We start from the raw sequence: 20,537 nt of genomic DNA, 5'->3' as shown, positions 1-20,537 counted from the left end.
TTAAAAGTAAGATTGGCTGCTACTTCTACGTTCTTTTAGAAGGAGCACAATTACAATACTACTTTTCAGAGGCATAGTTACAAAGTGTAATTCTAACAGGCTCGCTTTCAACAGTATAGCCAAAGTATGATCACAGAAATAATTTCAGCAATTCAGTATATCATTCAAACACAGAGAAGAGACAGGAATCTAGCAAACACTAACTAAACCATTAAGGGGGGGTACCACTATTCAACCAAATGTGTTGTGTGAGAGCTGTATAAATGGCTGCAATCATTTGGTGGAATTTCAGGCCAAGGCCTGCCCTCTGGGGGACCACTTCAAGGTAGGACCAGTCTAGCCGGTCAAACGTTTTGTGGGCATCGAGGGCCAAGAGACTAGCTCCAATGTGTTTTGCAAGGATGTGATGGCCACTGTGATCTCCGCAAGAGTAATTAGATGTTCCATTTGTGTGAGTAGAGTGGGGGCCAGGTTGGGAAAAGTAATCGGTTCTAGGTAAGAAGTCAGCGTATCAGAACCGGGAGGGGAGGCAGCTGACACATTTGTGTGCACCCACCGCAATTTATCCTCCTCAGTGGGAGAGATATGCCCTCCTTGTTTAGTAATGCATGCACATTGCTGCAGAGCCTGTGTTTATCCAGTTTGTGTACAAGCATTTTGTTGGCCTTATACCCCCTAATGTAGTAGAATTGTTTGACCTTGAGGAGGGTCTAAGTGGTGTGTTGCTCCAAGTGGGCATTAAGTGTGGCTCTGGCAATATTCAGGAGATGCCCCTCTTTGCGGGAACCCGACTGTGTGCAGCTTCACGTTGGTGCACCTCCTCCTCCAGTGTTTGCCGAGCCGTGTTCTAGCTCGCGGCTAAGACGCGGTAAGGCTTATGATCTCCCCCCTAACCTTGGCTTTCATGGCGTCCCATACTATGGCTAGGGGCATATCTCCGGTGAGATTATGATCAAAGTATGAGTTGATGGCCAAACCTATCTCCCGTAGAAATAACGGGTCCTTCAATATCGGGCCATAGAACTTCCAAGGCTTACAGGACAGCGCAACCAAATCGGTTATTGATAGAGCAAGCGAAACCGGCACATGATCCGATGTGGAGGTCACATGGATGGTGCTGTCCGGAATACAGGGAGCCGAGGAGGTCGAAACTAATGGCACGACAATACGCAAATAGCCCAGGTGGACATGTGAGTAATGAGGTTAATCTCTAGCCGATGGTTTCCTCGGCCTCCAGATTTCCACCATTCGAAACTCGCGTAAGAAGCGCATCAGTACTAGGGAGTTCTTAAAGTCTGTCCTAGACGCCGGAAGAGTTTTATCTACTTTGGGGTTTGGGGCTACGTTGATATCCCCTCCAACAACTAGAGTGCCTTTGGTGGAAGCTTGTAGTCTACCCAAGAGCTTTTCTAAGAACGAGTCCTGCCTGTCATTAGGGGCATACCACTGAGGGGGAGAGATCGGCCCATCTAGCCATCACTAATTTGCGCTTAATGAGCGAGTTAAGGTCCTGCACATTCCAGGGGAGCAATGTCAGTGTACTGTACTCCGGGTCTAGGGTTGTATTAGCCATTGGGTCTTACGTGTGGGACCTGTGTACTGCTAGCGGTTCCGCTCGTGTTTCCGGTAAATCTGTGTCGTGCTGGCTGCACATCCCTCCCTTTTGGATCCCATCACCTATCCCAATCCCCACCCGTCCACATCCCAAACATAACCCAACTTTCCCCAACAAACATTATCAATGCCCGATACCGGCCAGTGAGTAGCCTAAGAATCAGGTCAGGGGAGAACCGATAACAAGGATTAGCCTGCGATAAGGATATTCAGAGTTGACCCGGAACCTTTTCACGGGTGTAGCCAGTTGCTCTTGCTCACAGGGGAAAGCTGCCGCTGCTTTCCAGTGCTGAGCCTTTGTCGGCTAGGGACGTCCGTGACAGGTCAGTTGCCTGAGGTCTGTGCGCACAGCGTGATCCGGGGGTGTTCGAGTCCTTCTTTCTCCTTCGACCCCTACATGTTCTAGCCCACGGTCCAACTCTGGCTCCCGCCCTGGATGTTGTGCTGGCTCGCTGTCTGCCCGGTGGGCCCTCTGCATCCGGGGAGAGAAGCGACACTGCCTCCTTCATTGATGACACTGACCAGGAGCGATTCTGATAGTTGAAGTGGAGGGTGGTGGGGAATCCCCATCTGTAGCGCACTTCTCGTTCTCAGAGCCATTCTGTTAGTGGTCTGAGCGCCTTGTGTTTCAACAAAGTGGTGCCCGCCAAGTCTTGGTAAAGCAACAGGGTGTTACCCCTGAAGCGGATTTCTCCGGCTTGCCTGGCTCGGGCCAAGATCTTTTCCTTCGCCCTGCAAAAGTGCACTCTCGTGAGGACGTCAGGGACTAGGTCTCACCGTGCTGAGCTTGCCAGGCGGACGCAGTGTGTTCTGTCCAACTCGGCTGGCTTGTCCGCCGATGTGTCAAGGATCTGGTGAAAGAGGGCTGTGACATACGCTTCTAAATCGGGCTCAGGGACATCAGCGGGGACCTCTCTGATGCAAATATTGTTCCACCGGGAGCAATTTTCAGAGTCTTAATATTTGTCCCCAAAGAAGCCCACTTTGTCCTCCAGCGCTTCCATGCGTTGGGCCCATTCGCTATACGATTGCTTGCTCTTTGCTTGGTTGTTGCCACGCGTTGGCCGAGACCATTTCCGCCAGACTACCCTGGATGTCCTTGCGGATCTCGGTAAGCCAGTTTAGGCGATCGTCCTTTGTGGCAAGTTGCGGCTTTGGGGTAGAGCCCATCACCCCTCCATGCACCTGGGCCACCGTTATGGTTTCTTTTCCCCACTTGTCCTGAGTCTAAAGCAACGTTGCGATGTCTGCCGATTTGTTTTTTTTGCCAGATTTGGCCATGGTGTGACATATGGTGTCGGTCTGCTGGATGCCCTCTGCTCGGAAGCTGCTGTGATATGGGCACTGGCGTTGTTAGGGGAGATCCCTGGTGATAAGTAGGGGTGCCAGCCCCACCACGTGGGCAACCGTACAATGGTATGGGGTGCCAATGTGGGGGCCCCGTATCTCCGACTATACTCCCTTCAGCAGTGAGTGGTTTCCTCCGGTCAGGTGTAACGCTCACCTGGTAACCACGGGGACGTCACTCAGTCTGTTCTGACCTCTTACGACCTCGAACCCTTCCCTGGAGTCTACTCGACTGGAGACTGGGCCTGAAACACAGGATTGGTAGAGTTTAACTCCCTATTGTCTCTGTGTGCTTGAACCCCTTCTTCCCCGGGGTCCAACCCTTCCCTTTGATCCACAGCTCACCTCGTTTTCTTGGAAAGTGTGCTCTCCGTCCTGCTTTCAGCACAGGGGCGCGTTGATTGATGCGGGCTCGTTGCTGCATAGTTACTTCACTGGCAAGAGTCTGAAAGGTAAGTATAATGAGTCTTTTGAACAGTTCTCTAACTTCGTTCCTTTCATTCCTTAGATGATGGCCTGCGTCCGGGGATGGCGACGTGCTGCTGAGATGAGTAGTGCTGAAGGGGAGTGAAAGCGCGATGCGCGATGCAACCCTTTCGTATTTGTATTGAACTGAGTTATTTTTCTGTGTCTTTTAGGTGCCGCAACGTTTTCAGCGTGGATGCCGGTTATGAAGAAGAAATGCAGTGAGTAACCTGGAGTGTCTTTTCCCTCTTGCAGATGGATGAGAAGTTCCGGAGACAGAGTTCCCCCAGAGCGGCTGGGATTCAGGTAAGCATTTGAAGCTTGTACAGTCTTTAAAAATAAGCGAAGATTTGCTGAATGCTTACTAATGCCTTTTTTCTGTTCTTTTCCCTTTTCCTTAGGAGGCGGCGTGCCGGGATGGGAATGACACCGGCACAGATGCCCGCAGAACAGAAGAAGCGATGAATGATGGGCAGAAGCGCTGCAAGCTAAGGCTGTTTCTAACGGTGTTCTTGTTCTTGCAGGAGCTGAGCGCAGAAGAAAGATGCAGGCCTACTGGAGACCGATCCGAACACGGTGAGTGTCACGCTGCAGGTGCAGAAAACACAAAGCATGTTTCTCAGCCTGGGCGTGGCTTAACTAGTCTCTGGGTATCCCAGGTGTATCTGGGCTGAACCACACCCAAAAGACTAGACTGCACATACAGTTCTGGGAACCGAAATATGTGGGGGCATCCATCTTATCCCCATCAATGCACTTCAAGTCCAATCCCCAATGTTATCCTATGGGAGTGAGTGAGTCTGGTGCCACAAGCGCCAAGTCTGACTCCAAGTGGGTCTTTGGAGGGATGGAGAGGCCCTTGAGGGCCATGTAGGTGATTGTGGCCTGTCTCCAGCCTGACATCTTGGGGAGCTGGGGACATGAGGGGCAGGAATCATGACATCGGAATCATGACATCAGGTTAGTCCCCAGCTGTGGAGCAGGCTCGGGCCGCGGGGAACCCCCCAGCGTGGCAGGCCCGGCCCCTGAGAGATGAGGAAGGGCACTACGTAGGGCACTGGGCCTCTGAAGCACTGTGAGTGTCTCAGGCCTCGAAGCAGTGTCAGAGTATCTGCAGCTCCCCACGCCCATGGCGAGCCCCTACGCTGCAGAGTACACTAGGCCTCTACAGCAGGACCCCGCCTCCAGCTAGCTTGTTGTCCCCAGTCCTTGATGTTCAAGTGCTCTGGGCCAGGACCGCTGTGCGCTCCCCTTGCAGGACTGGGCCAGGCCCCCCGCAGCGGATGAACATTGCGCCTCGGGTGGTGATGCGGGCTGGGCTCAAAGTTTCAGTGACTCCTCTGTGCTATCAGTGCAGCCGGACATTTCAGGCAGCTCCTGCATTCCCATCCCGTACGAGCCAAGGTGGTGGGACGTCGGTGCTTCTCGCTGACTGCCGCTCCAGCCGTCGTTGCTCTTTGAAGATCGTAGTGATGTTCGGCCTCTCTACCCACTCCGGCGTGGGTGCCCCAGGATGCATGGAGTGGCAGCGTGCATTTTCGCTAGGACTACGGTGCTGCGGGTCCAGTATAGCCCCGACATCAGCATTGCGCCTTGTGTTATGCACTTCAAGGACCCTGAAGAGGGGCGCGCCTCAGGGTCAGGAGGGTTTCCCCTGTGCTCTGATTATGTTTCAGGCTTATTCCTGGTCACCTGCATGCTCGTAGTGGGCCATTTCTCCTCGGTCGGTCGGGAACTCTCAGACGGCCATGTCCTCACATTGCGCGCCAAGCCACGCCCCGAGAACCAAAAGTCTACAATGTGAAAGGAACATCATAGACTGACAGCAAATATGTAGTATGGTATTGCGGCCAGCACGGTAATCATCAACTGCTTTAGGTGAAGAGCAGTTTGATGGTAATTGTCAACTTTAGGTGGACAGGATGGCCCTTGCCGGTCATCGATATCAACTTTTTTCAATATAGCATTAATTACCACTTAATTATACCAATGTCATTGAGCCCGAGCCAGGTAGGCCCAAGAGCAGATTTCCAGCCCTGTACACTCATGAAAGCAGTATTCATTGCTAATCGCACTCAGAGCTCCGTCTAGGGGGTTGATACTTTTTTGTTTGTTTTTAATAGAACCACAATGCACAATTCATCCTTCCCTTACAAAGACATTACAAGTATGACTGATGGGAAATAACTGTCCAGGACCTAAATGTGGGCTAGGTTGTGCACAGGCGAGGCGGTCCAGTGGAGACATATCCTGGGACACCACCTCAAGACGAGCGTAAAGGGCATGCAGAGGTGCAGCGCCCCGGCATGAAATGCGGGAAGCTACTTGCAGATTCTGCTTCCATTTCCAGCCTCTCCAAGCAGGTGGTAATATATAATGCAATCATAATCTTAGAGCAAAGCGAGCTCTGGGGGCTAACTACAGTGGGCGATGTTTCAGTAGATCTGTAGATGCACAACAGACTGGACGGAACTAATGATTACTTTGCGTAAACTTTGTATATTCATTATGTAAGAGGAAAGGAAGACTCTAAGCAGAGTGGATGGTGTAGCAGAAAGAGAACTGGGCAAACTATACGGACTATTGTAGTTTGCGGCTATCTCACTTTCAACGTAGCTGGTAGAAAGTAACAGGGTGATGAGACATAATGTCAAGGAGTTTGGAATCAGCTCATGGGTTGAGCACCTGCTGCAGATGGATGCAACCTTGGTTTGCCTTCAAAAGTATTTGGCTGTGTGATCATGTACATTTTCAAAAGTGTTCACTGGTCAATATGATGTGATTTTCCTCCCCCACAAAATGAAATTTAGTTGACACTATGCGGTTTAAAGACACTAACCTATAAACAGACAATGCAATGTTTTACAGTAGCAATACTGTAATTATGCATTATGTATCAACTTACATTTCAAGGAATAGAATTGAAAATTATTTCAATTTAAAAAAATGAAGTTAACACATGCTAGTCCTTAACAAACCCTCTATAGTTAGCTTAAAAGTATCATCCCGATTTCTTCTGGATTGCAGTTTTTTGAAAAACAATGAACTTTTCTTGCTTAGCACTCCCACACAGGGCTTTGGCACTTTAAGAGGGGCGGAGAAGATTTCTGCTGCTCTCTCTCTCTCTGTTATCCCCTTCAAACTTGCAGCGAGCAGAGAAAAGAGCATGGAGAGAGCCAGGAGGGCTTGAGAGGAATGCAAGGTGGCCTGTGCTTCCATTGAACAGTGTGATTGAATAGCTAGTTGAGCTACACAAGTGACAAACCTACAGAATTGCATAGCAAATTGCTATGCGACAATGCTTATTTTATGCCTTGGAGTGACACAACTGCTCCTTATCTGATAACGACCTTCTTCCACCTGGGCCTCTCCCGGCAACATGTGGTTGGGTGGCACCTCTAAGGTGAAGCAAACACTGCTGGTGAAGTTCCAAGCTTTGTCTCATTAAGGACTCCAGCCTCTCCCAGAGGAGATGTAGGTCAAGGGGGGGCATATACGTGCCTAGTCGGGTCATATGGTGTGGCCCTATCTAAGGGGAGAATCCTCTTACCGAAGGCTGTTCCACTTTCCTCCTTGCTGAACCAATGCTTGTTCATGCCTGGGAGCCTGTCTCATCCCTGGTACCTAGCTGCGGCTATCTGGCTATCTGTTCAGTTTAAGATTATTTCAGATATTAAAATAATCCATAAAACAGGCTGTCAACTGACCTCCTTGCCGTTCTGCCATGAGCTTGTTCCTCCTCCCACTTCTCAAAGACTACTGTCACCTTACTGTATGACTGATACTGGCCTCCACTGAACTTCCCACTGTCTACCTGCCTCCCTGCTAACTCCTCCCGCATGCCTCAAGAACCTTTCCTTCAGCTCTCTTCTATAATTCCACCTCCTTTGTGATGTTCTCCTTATCCAACCTCTCTTGCAGGTTCACCTCCTCCATGATGTTCTCTTCCTCCAACATTTTCTCAACTCTCCTCCCCCGTCTTCTCCTCTCCCAACCTCTTTATTATTATCCTATCGCCCTTGTTTTCCTCCAACCTCTTTAGTACTCTCCTCTCCCCCTTGCTGGTCTCCACTTCCAACCTCTTCAGTACTATTCTCTCCTCCTGGTTGTTACCCCATAAAACCTCTTCAGTACTTTCTTCTCCCCTATCCTTTCTCCTCTTCCAACCTCTTCATTATTCTTCTCTCCCCCTTGTTATTTGCCTATAATCTCATCTGCACTCTTCCGTCCTCCTCCTGAACCGGCAAACCTTCTGCTCTCATAACACCTCAAACTCTGCATGCAACTTCATCTCTCTCTGCATCTCCACATCCTCGTGCACCTTTAGCTCTATCCGCAGATCCACCTCTCCATGCTTTGCTACTCTGTTACTCCAAACTTCCACACTCTCTGTAAATCTGTGTGAGCTTTTAAAGAGCATGTTTTTCTTACCACTAAATTGACCTACAGTCTACGCATGCAGATCGTTTTGGTATCTGTTCCTAGTTAGTGATTGGTTACATGGTACAATTTCCGGTCTGTTTAATATTTTGAGCCTCTAATGGGCTGGGCTGTTCCGCCATATTAAAACTCTTACTCGTGAGCATGCACTGAGAAACGCACCACACCAAGTTGGCAAAGGAGGAGCGGTGGGGCAGGCAATTGTTCCAAGTTCTGCTATCGGGCTGCAACACCCAAGAAAAAAAAAAAGTTTGGCAACTTAAGCTAGTAATCCATGCTTTCCCATTATCCAATAATCATTCCTGTAGCTCTGCATCTACATGGGCCCCAGCGGTTGACTTAAAAAGGTCTATTAGCAACAGAGATCCGATGTGGTGGTCTCTTGGCACAGGCCACTAGTGCTGTAGGGGGACCCGTGCATCCACCTCTCATTGCCCCGGACTCGACATCATGCACACGTGCACACATGCGCACACACGCGCATACACACACAAGCACCGCGTGCGTGCGCGTACACACACACACACCCACACAGTGATAGGGGATATAGTGTCACTATATTGAGACCAAAGTGCTTAATACAGGGAGCAGTCGCCAATAAAACAAGCACAATCTTTGTAAGCCACTGACACCTGAAATCCCCTGAGACTCCGCTTCTGCTTATTAAATGTCCAGTGTGCTGCTTGATTTATGCATTTCTGAAAATTTTGCAAAGGTATATTACAGTGGTTTTAATCACAATTAATCCTTATCAGGAGAGCATGGCATGCATTGCGGCAGTCAATACAACTATGGTGCTATGTACACATAATGCATACGTACTTGTCCGTCATGGAGGAGTTGCAGACATAGATGTGGATGGCAATCCCATTGCGTGACCTGGGCTCCCCTGCCCCGCAGATCGTGTGTAGACCCTAAGGAAAGAATGAAAATCCTCAGTGTCCGCTAGGAATTTCAAGGACAAGAGCTAAGACTACCATGTTCACCATCAGATGCTCTGTCTGCGAAGGAAATATCAGTTATCCACACAACTAGGCACAATGTCCATCTGAAAAAGGAAACAGTGCCTGTAACAGAGCTGAGTGTTCTACGCGTATGCTATCCTAGTGTCACCCTCATTTGCCCTGTGGTCTTGCAATAGCTTGCTCTTAGCAGAAGTGCAAATCAGAACCAAGCTGCCACTATAGGTGTTTTTAATTTGATTCAGCGTGTTAAACGTTCTCTGGCCTCCACCACTAATTCCAGCAAGGCACTGCTCCTACCTAGATTTGCATGCCAATCTATAAAGGCATAATGGATAGCATTCAGAGGTGGTCCATCAAAATTATACATGGTTTGGAGCACTAGTCCTGCACCCGCCTTTCGGCACTTTAGAGGGAATTGAAGGATGCGCTTTCAAGCAACTCTGCAACTGCTGAAGACTGCATTAATGATGGTGACTCTGTTACATGACCCATCTCTCTCAAATGTGTACCTGCCTTGCTTGTACAATGCTGGGATACGCTCCAGTTTGGTTTATGCTGTATCAATAAACTACATACATTTATATGGGAGAGACTTGACAATTGAAATATATGTTCAAAGAGAGCTAGAACAGATACGATAGAAGCATTGAAATTACAAAAAGGAATAAACAGATGATTATAGAAAAATGTTTTGGGCAAAACAAAACACCTAGAGAGGTCAACATAGAAAACAGCTGCAGGTGTCACAGCAGAAAGTATCTTTCATGGAAAAGATAATAACTGAATGGAGCAGCCCCTTCAGCGCTTGGTAATAAAAACAAATTATATGCATTCATAAATACATGGAACTGAAATAAGGGAACAATTAAGGAACAAGACAGAAATCATGAGGGGTATAGAGGAGCAGGAAGTGGGCAGATTGCGTGGGCTGATAGATTTCCCGTCCTGGAAGTTGTAGGTTATAAGATGACCGTCGTAGCTGAGCCTGATAGCAGAGGGAACCTAGTAAGGCCTCTGTTGAAGATTTGTGCCTATACCCTGGTAAGTATTCACTAGCCATCACCCTTGGCCTAAAAACTCCTATGTGGGACAACTACAAGCCACCGCAGCAGTCTGCAATCAGAAGGTATGCCACCTAAGGGGTGGGAGGTACAGCAGCCATTTTGGGCATACCTGCCCGAGACACTCATAGGTTGTCAATGACATAAAACAAGGCTTTTTCGTACCTTTTTCTGCACTTTTAGCGACATTTTGTTTTTCAGTCCATTCGTTATTTATATTCACTTAAGCTGGTATGCATCTTCCAGAATGGGTGAGGCGGAACGGCGGATCTTGGATTCTGAGGATCCTCTTTTGGCCGGTGGAGCGCCAGTTGTTCACAGTTAGCCAAAAGTTGACCCTCGAGGAAGGTGAGGGGCGCTCACGCAGGAATAATCTTCGGATTGTGGGCCTGCCTGAAACATCGGAGGGCCCCAGTATAGAACTTTTCCTGGAGTCTTAGCTGATGGATTTCATAAAACCTAAGACCGTCTCGAACTTCTTCTCCATTGAAAGGGCACATCGGGTCCCGACCAGCACGCCGAGTCCTGGGGCTCCATACCGTACTGTGATTGCAAGGCTCCTAATCTACTCAGATAGGGACGCGTTGCTGCAGATGGCTCGCTCAAAGGGTCCCACAGCATATAACAGTGCCAAGATCTCCTTCTTTCCTGACTACACCAGGGAGGTCCAGAGGGTCTGTCAGTCCTTTGACACGGTCACGAAACGCTGTCGTGTTCTCTGGGTCAAATTCATCCAATTCTTTCCAGCACTCCTCAAAATATGCCCCAATGGAACACTTCAGACATTCTCGGATCCTCAGGCAGTATGGTCATGGGTAGAGACTTACCTTGGGAGAGACCACGGGGCATACAGGCATGGAGGAACCTCGGCTGATATGACTGACTGATCACGACCTTATGATGGACCATGATCCCCATCGCCTGTGGCCCACCCCCGACGGACGCCTCACAATCGTCATGGAACGCTGACTGAGACTTTTTGAACTGCAGGAAATCCTTGTCCTGGCGACGGACATGTGGGAAAGTCATGGATGCTGCCCGCTGGCTTGGTGGGGAACTGGATGCAATGGCCGTGGTGGAGAAAATGGCCCCCACTCGTCGTCTTGGCTCTCTTTCCTTCCTTTTTCCTGCCTTTATCACTTGATCTCTTTTCCCTCTCTAGGTCCAGCTGGTAGAAGTTCTTAGTTGCTTTGTTCTCTTTCCCTTTTTCATTGTTAGGCTGGTGGCTATTTGGCCACATGCTTGGGCGACAGGTACTTTGAGTTGGAGTGAAATATAGGGTTGGGGTTAGTTAGGGAGTGAAAATGTTTTTTACAAAGCACGCACAGTTGATATACAGACACGAGAGGGTGGGAATGCACTCCCCGAATATTTGAGACATGAGCTTAATTCCAGACATTTTTCTCTTTATGTAACTTGGTAGGCCCGATAGCATGAGTAGCAGGAGCAAAAAGCTTACGTTGATGTCCGGGAACGTGAACGTTCTGTGCTCTCGGATTAAACTAGGCCTGGTTCTTCAGTTCCTCAATTGGTAATCCGCGGCTGTGGCTCTTCTCCTCGAAACACACTTAGCAGGCTCAGACTGCAACTTTTTTAAGCTCACTAACTATCGCAGCGCAGTACACACAGGCTTCCTCAGGGGCTCCCGAGGGGTGCTGGTACTTATTCATAAACGGCTGCCTTTTAGGGTCCTCTCTACCACGACCGACTCCTGAGGTAGATTTGTCCTGGTTGTGGGCGAACTGTGTTGGTAACTTGGTCGTCTATACCTCCCCCACCACTGTCTATGGATCTCCTGGACACCATTCAGACTTTTTTACTCTCCCATCACCCTGAGCTGTTGATCCTGGGAGACAACCAGACCATTGACAGGACTCACCTTCGAGGCAGGAATCCCTATGTGCACACTAAAGTACGCACCTTTATGACTGCGTCCGACTTGTGTGATGTGTGCAGGAAGGTTAATGGGCAGACTAGTTGTTACTCCCTCCATTCGGGGAGAATGTCTCCATGTCCAGAATAGACAACTTTTTTCTTCCACAACTGCAGGCGCATCTGGTCACGTCAGCCAGGTTCCTGGCGAGAGGGGTTTCAGACCACACCCTGCTTCTCTGGAGCTGGAGAGCAGTAGACCTAGGCGCCAGGCGGGGTGGCGTTTCAATACTTACTACCTTGGCTTTCCTGAAATTATGGAGGGAATCACGTCTAAAACCAAGGAATATTTTGCACTTAAAGTTGTATCAGTGGTTAGCCCCATGATCCTCTGGGAACTGGGAAGGGTATAAGGCTGTGCTGAGAGGAGAAATTATGAATAAAAATGTGCAGTTAAAAGGACGATGTAAGTTTTAAGTTTAAATGTGTTATTGTGTCATTTTTTTGGTTTGTTCTATTTTGACTTGATTGTTGCTGTGCTATATGATATTAATGAAATGTTGTTTGCTATTAATCTTAGCATTGTAAAAGTTTCTTTGAAACTAAACACAATGAAATTAATTTCCCTGTTCTCAGCAAAATGCAAAGCCCAGTTACAGCAAGTACGGGGGACTGAAATTGCAGCCGAGCAACTAGAGGAGGACTTTCTCCAATCAGACTCCCATGTCACCCATAGGTTGCTTGCAGCGGCCAGAGAGACGCTGTGGAATATCCAACTGGAAAACACCAGGCACACGCACAGCGATAAGTTGAGCAGACTCTACGACGCGGGGGGCAAGGAAAATGCTGGCCTGGCTGGAGCAGCGCGATGAAGGGAACAGAGATGTTAGGGAAATACTGGACGAGACCGGGGAGGCCCATACGGAGGACTTGGAGATTGCAGAATGCTTTGAATAATACTACAAAGCACTATATTGTGACCATATTGGCGACATCATGCTCCCTCGTCTCTCTGAGGAGCAGTCATTAGATCTGGACGCGGAGACCACTGAGGAGATCACAGAGGCGATATCCCAACTTCAGTCTGGAAAGGCACCAGGCCTAAACGGGCTCCCGGTGGAGGTCTGGAAAAGGCTGGGCAACCTGACAGTCCCATACTGTTCAATCTGTTTCTTCACAGTAGTGAGGTGGGTGCCCTGCCGTTGGATTTGAGGCAGGCCACCTTAGTTGTTATTCCCAAAAAAGACAAGCCCTCTAATATGTGCTCCTCCTATTGTCCTATTTTTCTCATAAATGGGAAAACTAAGGTACTGGCTAAGGTGCTCGCCAACCGAGTGGTGCGCGTGATCACCTCACTGATACACCCAGACCAGTGTGGTTTTCTGCCAGACAAATTAGCTTGCATGAATATTAGGCACCTTCATCTGATAAGGGACTGTGCTTCAGTTTGTCCTGAGCATCTGGCACTTCTTGCCATGGACTTTGAAAAAGTTTTCTAGGGCCTTCCCCTTGGAGCGGGTGACTTGCTGGGGTTGCCCTTTCTCCCCCCTCTTGTTTACATAAGTCATCGACGTGCTGGCCATATAGCTTTGCACAGATCCGGCATGTGGGGGGTGGGGATTCAGTTGGCCTACTGGACATGAAGACTCTGTCTATCCGTATGACCTTTTAATATTCTTGGGCAATCCAGGGATCTCTTGTCCTATGGTGACTGTCTCTGGGACAACAAAGCTGTCACAGGGCCTAGGGTGAACTGGCAAAAACCGGTCCTATTTCCGGTGAGGGGTAGCGACCTTGCGATTTCCCCTGCTTGCCATACTCGGTCTGACGGGAGGGGTTCCGATATCTGTGGGTTCACATTGGTCTTGACCCACTCGATTTTCTCCCTCGCAATTTACATCCCGTGACGGAGCTGTTTCTGTAAGATGTACAGCACCGGCAAACCCTCCCAATAACACTTCTGAAAAAGCGCCACTATTCAAGATGCTTATGCTATCCAGACATCTTTATATCCTCCAAAATGCCCCCGTTCTGGTGCCCCGGACGGAGTTTGCTAGAGTAGACTCAGCCCTTAGGGACGTGCTATGGAATGGGAAGCAACCTCGGATTGCTTTGTCCACGCTGCAATGCTCAGTATGGGAGGGAGGCATAGGGCTGCTGAGTACAGACCGTTATTACTGTGACTCTCAAATGGCGACGATTAACGACTGGTTACAAGGGACAACATTGCATAGTGAAAACTAAAGTGAACAATGTATGAAGCATATGTGCCAAGCGAAGCAAACACAATTAAACAGCAGGTGAGTAATCGAACTTGAAGCCAAGATATGATACCGTAGGCAGAGAGGTCTGGCACCACGTGGGTGCTCATTCGAAAGTCTCCGTTAGGTATCCAGCTGAAAGGTGGCAAATGTGAAGAGTGATAAAGAATTGTGAAATCAAAGTGGTCCTGCAAAGGGTCAAGCAAAACCCTGTGCACATTCGAAAGTCTTCGATAGTTGATGAAAAAGTATATCAATTTGGTCCAAGCAGAGCAGAGGGAGATCAGCTAAACGTTTTTGCTTAAAACAAGATTGTGTAAAGTTACATTTGAAATTGGAATTAGTTAGAGCGCGGCAGAGGGAAGTTAACATTGTGTAAAACTAGATCTGAGCCCGACTGAGGGAGATCCGAGATCTGAGCCCGACTGAGGGGATCCGAGTCTGAGCTCAGCTGAGGGGGATCTGGGGTGAACCGTGAGTCATCCGAGAAAGAATATCCTACGAGAAATTGGATGCATAAATAATTTACAAACATTGTGTTGAGAGGATCTGAGCCCGGCTGAGGGGGATCTGAGGTGAATAGTGAATTGCCTAAGAAATTTTGAATTTGTGAAAATCTAAAAGAGGAAAAGAACATATCGTTTGTTTGTCGCATCAGACCCTCTGAACAAAGAGACTTTGAAAGACAAAGAGACTTGGGCATGGAAGGCCCTGATGCTAATGATTGAACTGTATCCTCGTGCTAGAGAAGCCAAAGACTGTGCTAAGCTCCAGTGTACCGCCTTGTCCTGTGCTGAAAACGTGGGGAAGGGAGGCCAACGGCCTGAACGTCCCGATATATCATCTTGTGAACACTTCTTTCTTTTTCGTAACATTGTTTCCCACACTGTTTGTATTTAGAGGTAAGGATTGGCAATATGTTTATTAGTATCAATGTTCCCTCTAATTTCTTTGGGCTGTGTGCGCCAAAGAATAGTTGTGTGCGGGCTGTTTTTCAGTCATGTGCGCAACTGAGTGATGCGCTGCCAGACCGGGGGTGGTCAGCGCCGGCGCGGCGCCCCACCAGTGAGCAATGCTTAGTGATCAGATTCCACAGTGTGCAAGCGAGGAATGTGAATTTGCGGCACAACAAGCTCTACTTCAAGGGACATTTGGGTGCTCTATTCTCCTCCCAAGACTTTAGCTCATCTCAAATTGTGTCCTTTTACATCTCTAAACATTAGCAAGATCTTTCGTTTTATGATGGGTTGGTACAAGTCAAGAACAGAGGGTTTCTTGTAGTGGAACACAGATTCTGCCTCACAAATTAATATTAGCACAGCATTAGCTTCTCCATTCACTAAATGTATGGAATATAAAGGAAATGCTTTCTATTGGTTTAATGAAATAAACAGTACATGAACATGATTAATGACAAAGACGACTTAATAGAAGGTGGGGTATGACACACAAAGCAACACAAAAATAGTTGTACAGAGGAACTGCACCCAACCACAAGCAGAAGCAAAGCCACAGAGCAGGGAACTGGCTACTAAGTGTGGATACAGACCAACAAAGGTTCACAGGTGTAAACCCTTCCGCTGCATCTTGACACTCTGACCTTACAGTATGAAAGGGGGTTACAGGCATCCAATGAGCGATAACCCTGGGAGATAAGCAGGGCGTCTTGGACGAGATCCTTGAAAACACTCAGCATTACCTGAGCAGTGCATGCACTATTGGCCAGTGACAACTGGTATACACTGTGTCCTTGCCACTGTACACAGGATGCCGTGCTGCTCCGCGGACAGTATGCAAATGACACACACAGTGTCCTCCCCAGGCCCAAACACATTATGCATACACGAAGAGCCCCCGCTTACAGTGTACACAGATGAAGCCCCTGGACGGTACAGAGCATGTGCCAACAATGTGCACAGCCGGTCTGACCTCTGTGCTTCTACAGTCCTTCAGTACACAAGTGTGCCATGCTTCGATCGTGACGAGTATGTTGTATGTTACTGTTATAAACCCTCTGCTTCAGATGTGAATGTGCATGCCATATTCTCTATATCTGTGCATGACGTTATTGTGTGCAACACCCGCCTGCCAACCTTCATGGAGTCAACGAGGCAAATTCGGACATGGATGCTATGTGTGACATGAGCATTTGAATTTGAAACACAATCTCTCACCCTCCCGCAGCCTTTCATATCCCCATGAGAGCACCGTCATACCCATCCCCATGAATAATTCATGGGAGATCAAATGCATAAATTCATACTCAATACACCTAAATGAGATCACAGTGTTGTGCATTGCATTTCGCTGCAATACAAAATTGAACACAATTCATCATGACGAATACCCATTCTTGTCATGGTCTGCCCTTCCCATGCATGACGCGAGAGTTGATTTTAGCTACAGCCGGCAATTATTCGCACCAGTACCACGAGATAATCTGCGATCCTTTTCTCATTAACCTGCATAGCGCATAATATTTGTGTTTAGCACAGATTTGTGAAAGTGATTATGGGTCAGCATTTCGGGTGCTGCACAGTTCGGTGGTCGCACGCAATCTAATGTCAACTCCTCAGACAGGTATTGCAACACATGGCTGCCCCCTGACCCCCTGTTAATCCAATGTTTGCATATACATTGTGAAGGGGAATGCATTCATATTACGCAGATGGTGTAAAAAGAATTGGGTGAGACTGAGATTGTTACAGGTAGTGCATTCTGGGAGATGTATTCTTGATTTAACATGCCGAACACATTCATAAATGAAAGCATAGGGCGTTGTAGAATGTTCACATCCGAACATCTGCAACCTAGCCGAAGGCATTAACAACATAAATATAGTTCAAGCATGAAATAGTCCAGATAACGTTGTAGACCTATATATTTAAAGGATAATCAGGCCCCTTTGTTTGCTACAGCACTGTATTTTCCAAGTTTAACGGCTGATTTTTATAATTCTGTAATTTTACAAAGTATTGAGGCGTGCTAGAGCAGTCTTGGACCACAGTGGCAGTTCTACACAAAACATATGCGTCTCTCCCTATCAAAACTTAGCAGGCAGGTCGGCAATTCTGATATATATAATTCCAGTTCGGGTACAGGTATCTACAAACTAGGGCCCACGGCCACGTTTATTTACTGGGCCATCTTCGAAAAGGGGAAGTATTTACAGAGGTCAGGTGAGGGCAAGAGTCTCAGCACAGCACCGCACAATTCCCACAGCTCTAATGTGATGCTAGGAGGAGAGACAACATCCCATTCCCAAGAGCTGTCAGCAAGTCCCAGACCCACGCACGCACTGAATATGTCACACATACCATTCTCCGTGAACACACACTTAGCCCGGGGCCTCTGTCACTAGGATGGCAACGTGAGTCTCCTTTAGATCTGAGACTCTCCTTTGGCGGCGTAAGCAAACGTGGATTACAGGGAAATCAGACGATTATTCGGCGCTCCTGTCGCCGACCCGCCGAGACTGACTCTGTCCGAGACTGACAAGCTTTTCAGAGGCACACCACACACTTTCACTGTCACATGCCTATATTGAATGGGGGATGGGGGATAGGTACAATCATTGCATGTATCCAATGTTGCAGAATGCTTGCACTGTGTCGTCGTAATACGACCACGGTTTCAGAGCAAAAACCGAATATCCCTGGAGCCACAAAATGCACCCTCTTGCCAGAAGAAACACGCGGGGACTACCTCCACAACCAACCAACTTGTGCACCATTTATTTCAGAATACAACCACTCCATGGCATACATGAGGATAGTGGTTCCACTGTACTAGTACCCACTCACAGGTTACAGCAACATTGGGCACTGGAACTTCAGAGGGAGCAGGTGCCAAAGCACTCACTAAGCACTGGTGCACAATACATATGGTTTCTCGTTCTGTCGGTAAGCAAGGTCTCTTCGATGCATTCACCATACCATAGTACTACCTACCTAGGCTAGGTGCGCACTGCGCTGCATTGCATGGGGCCCGAGCCGGGCGGCAGCTTTTAAATTCTTCACAGGGGGTCGGGGGGCCGGGTCAGGAAGGTGGTAGCAGCTCGAGCTCGGAGCTAGTCCTCGCAGTCAACAGCACGTGCCAGCACCACTGTGCAGGAACGGGGCGTCTCTCACACCGCTACTGCACAAGTGCGCATGCGGGATGAACTCAGGGCACGTGCATTTGGGCCCGGGGCTGGGCCGTGGCTCGGCTCCCTATGCGCAAGTGCTGCAGACTTCACTGCGCAGCCACGGACATGAGCCATCAGCACAGCAGCAGCACGAGTAGATGCAGGCCTGCCAGCCCCAGGAGGCAGCAATGTTCGTGTCTTTGACTTGGATTGTCAATCTAATCAGTCACGAACGTGCTGCCTCCTTCTGGGCCTGCATCTACCCGTGCCGTCACTCGTCAGCGTAATCATTTCCTTTCCATTGGAAAGGAAATTATTCCAGGCAAATAATGTTCGGGGCTAGCCTTTGTTTGTAGCCCCGCGATCTTCATCCGGGGCTACGAGCAAAGGATCCGGGGCTATAGCCCCTCTAGCCCCCCCCCTAGCGACGACCCTGATTCAATCTTACCTTACACAAAGCCAGTCTCTAAAGTTAATACAGGGAAGCAGGAAGGACAAGGGGGGAAACCGTGCTACGGGCGCACAGTACGTTCTTTTGAGGGCACTCGGACCATTTCTAGCCGGTGGGCTATTGAGTAGGAGGAGGCCACACACTCATTTTGGCAGGGATTGCGGGAAAATGGCTCAGAGGCCGCGCATGCAGCAGGTCTTTAGGCCTATGTTGCTGGTGGAATCTCTGCTCCAATCAGGAGCGGGGGATGTCAGAGAGCCGGGGTCAGGCACACAAGGAAGCAGGAAGGCCAAGGGGGGAAACCGTGCTACGGGCGCACAGTACATTCTTTTGAGGGCACTCAGACCATTTCTAGCCGGTGGGCTATGGAGTAGGAGGTGGCCACACACTCATCTTGGCAGGGATTGTGTGAAAATGGCTCAGAGGCCGTGCATGCAGCAGGTCTTTAGGCCTATGTTGCTGGTGGAATCTCTGCTCCAATCAGAAGCGGTGGATATCAGAGAGGCGGGGTCAGGAACACAAGGAAGCGGGAAGGACAAGGGGGGAAACCGTGCTACGGGCGCACAGTACGTTCTTCTGAGGGCACTCAGACCATTTCTAGCTGGTGGGCTATGGAGTAGGAGGAGACCCACACACTCACCTTGCTAGGGATGGCCTAAAAATGATGAATAATAATGAATAATGAAGGGAGGGAGGGCTGGGAAGCACACTGCGCGGTAAAGAAAAGGATATGCCCGGCTCCAGAATCAAAGGTGCGCGGCCGCACAGCCGCGCACCTTACAGGGAACATTGATTAGTATAGGTCCTTATATTTTGACAAGACACTACTAGGACTGCGTTATTACCATTTGATGGTCGTAGCTTGCTCCCATCTGTAGATTTAGGATTAGATAGGTGTTTTCAAACCCTTTTTTAAATTCAATAAACACCCTTGAACTGTGGTCACTTGTGTCTGTCTTACTGTTGATACCATGCCTTCCTTACATGTGGTGTCAGAAGTGGGATGTGACTTAAGTGAAATAAATTTGGGAACCCTAAAATTCCAGAAGCTTAGTCATAGAGCCTCACACCCCTGTATTGCCATGAAAGAATCAATAGGCTTTGATATCTGTAGCAGCAGAGAAGCTACTATCCCTCCAGGGAAAAGAGAAATGATTCCCACAGACTTAGTTTAGCTACCCTATCCTGGGTGTTATATAAGATTGGCCCCAAAATCTGGCCTGGAAGTTCGGTAATTTGGCCTGGAAGTTCGGTCTAGACGTTCTAGCAGGCGTCATAGACTACAACTTCTGGGGAGACATAAAGGTTCTCTTACAGAACCATGGTGAAATTACATTTGCAGTACATGATGGGGACAAAATTGCACAAGTATTTCTTGAAAGAGCTCTATTTCCTCGTTTTAGAGAAAGTGAACCGAGAGATGATGAGAGAGGTACCTTAGGCTTTGGGGAAGCTGATGAACCATCTACCACTGAAGGGAAAATGGAAGAAGAATTTACCATCTTTCCCGACCTAGCCTTCGCCCAGCAAAATGATCCAGCCCTCGCTGAGGCTTTCTTACAAGCAATTCCCAAAGGGGAGGGAGAAGGGAAGTCATTTTATTTTATTTTAATTTTTCTTCCTAAAACAAGGATTAATGTATAGAAAGGAAACATCCACAGATGGCCTAATTAAAACTCAGTTAGTAATCCCCCAAACCCACCAGAAGATCGTACAAGAGATTGCACATTCTCATCTGACAGTGAGACACTATCTAAGACCCAGGCACACATCAGTGGGAAGTTTTACTGGCCAGGTATCCATGCTGATATAAAAGACTTTATTCAGACATGTGAAATATGTCAGAAAACCAGTACTCACATTCCCTTGCCTGCCCCTCTGAATCCTTTACCAGTAATAGAAGTCCCTTTCTCAAGGATTGGGATGGATATCACT

At 48.4% G+C, this 20,537-nt stretch overlaps 1 protein-coding gene across 1 annotated transcript in view; it reads right to left on the bottom strand.

Moving 5' to 3' along the window:
• HGD (homogentisate 1,2-dioxygenase) overlaps window positions 1–20,537 on the bottom strand; it is a 280,992-nt gene that overhangs the window by 125,323 nt on the left and 135,132 nt on the right. The window contains exon 6 of the mRNA XM_069635841.1: window positions 8,689–8,780. Within this exon, the coding sequence (XP_069491942.1) occupies window positions 8,689–8,780 (92 nt within the window). The remainder of the gene's footprint in view (window positions 1–8,688; window positions 8,781–20,537) is intronic.

The sequence above is a fragment of the Ambystoma mexicanum genome, chromosome 7p, assembly GCF_040938575.1.
Source record: "Ambystoma mexicanum isolate Mex_15411 chromosome 7p, UKY_AmexF1_1, whole genome shotgun sequence".
Lineage (NCBI taxonomy): Eukaryota > Metazoa > Chordata > Amphibia > Caudata > Ambystomatidae > Ambystoma > Ambystoma mexicanum.
This window is presented reverse-complemented; position numbering and strand designations above follow the sequence as displayed.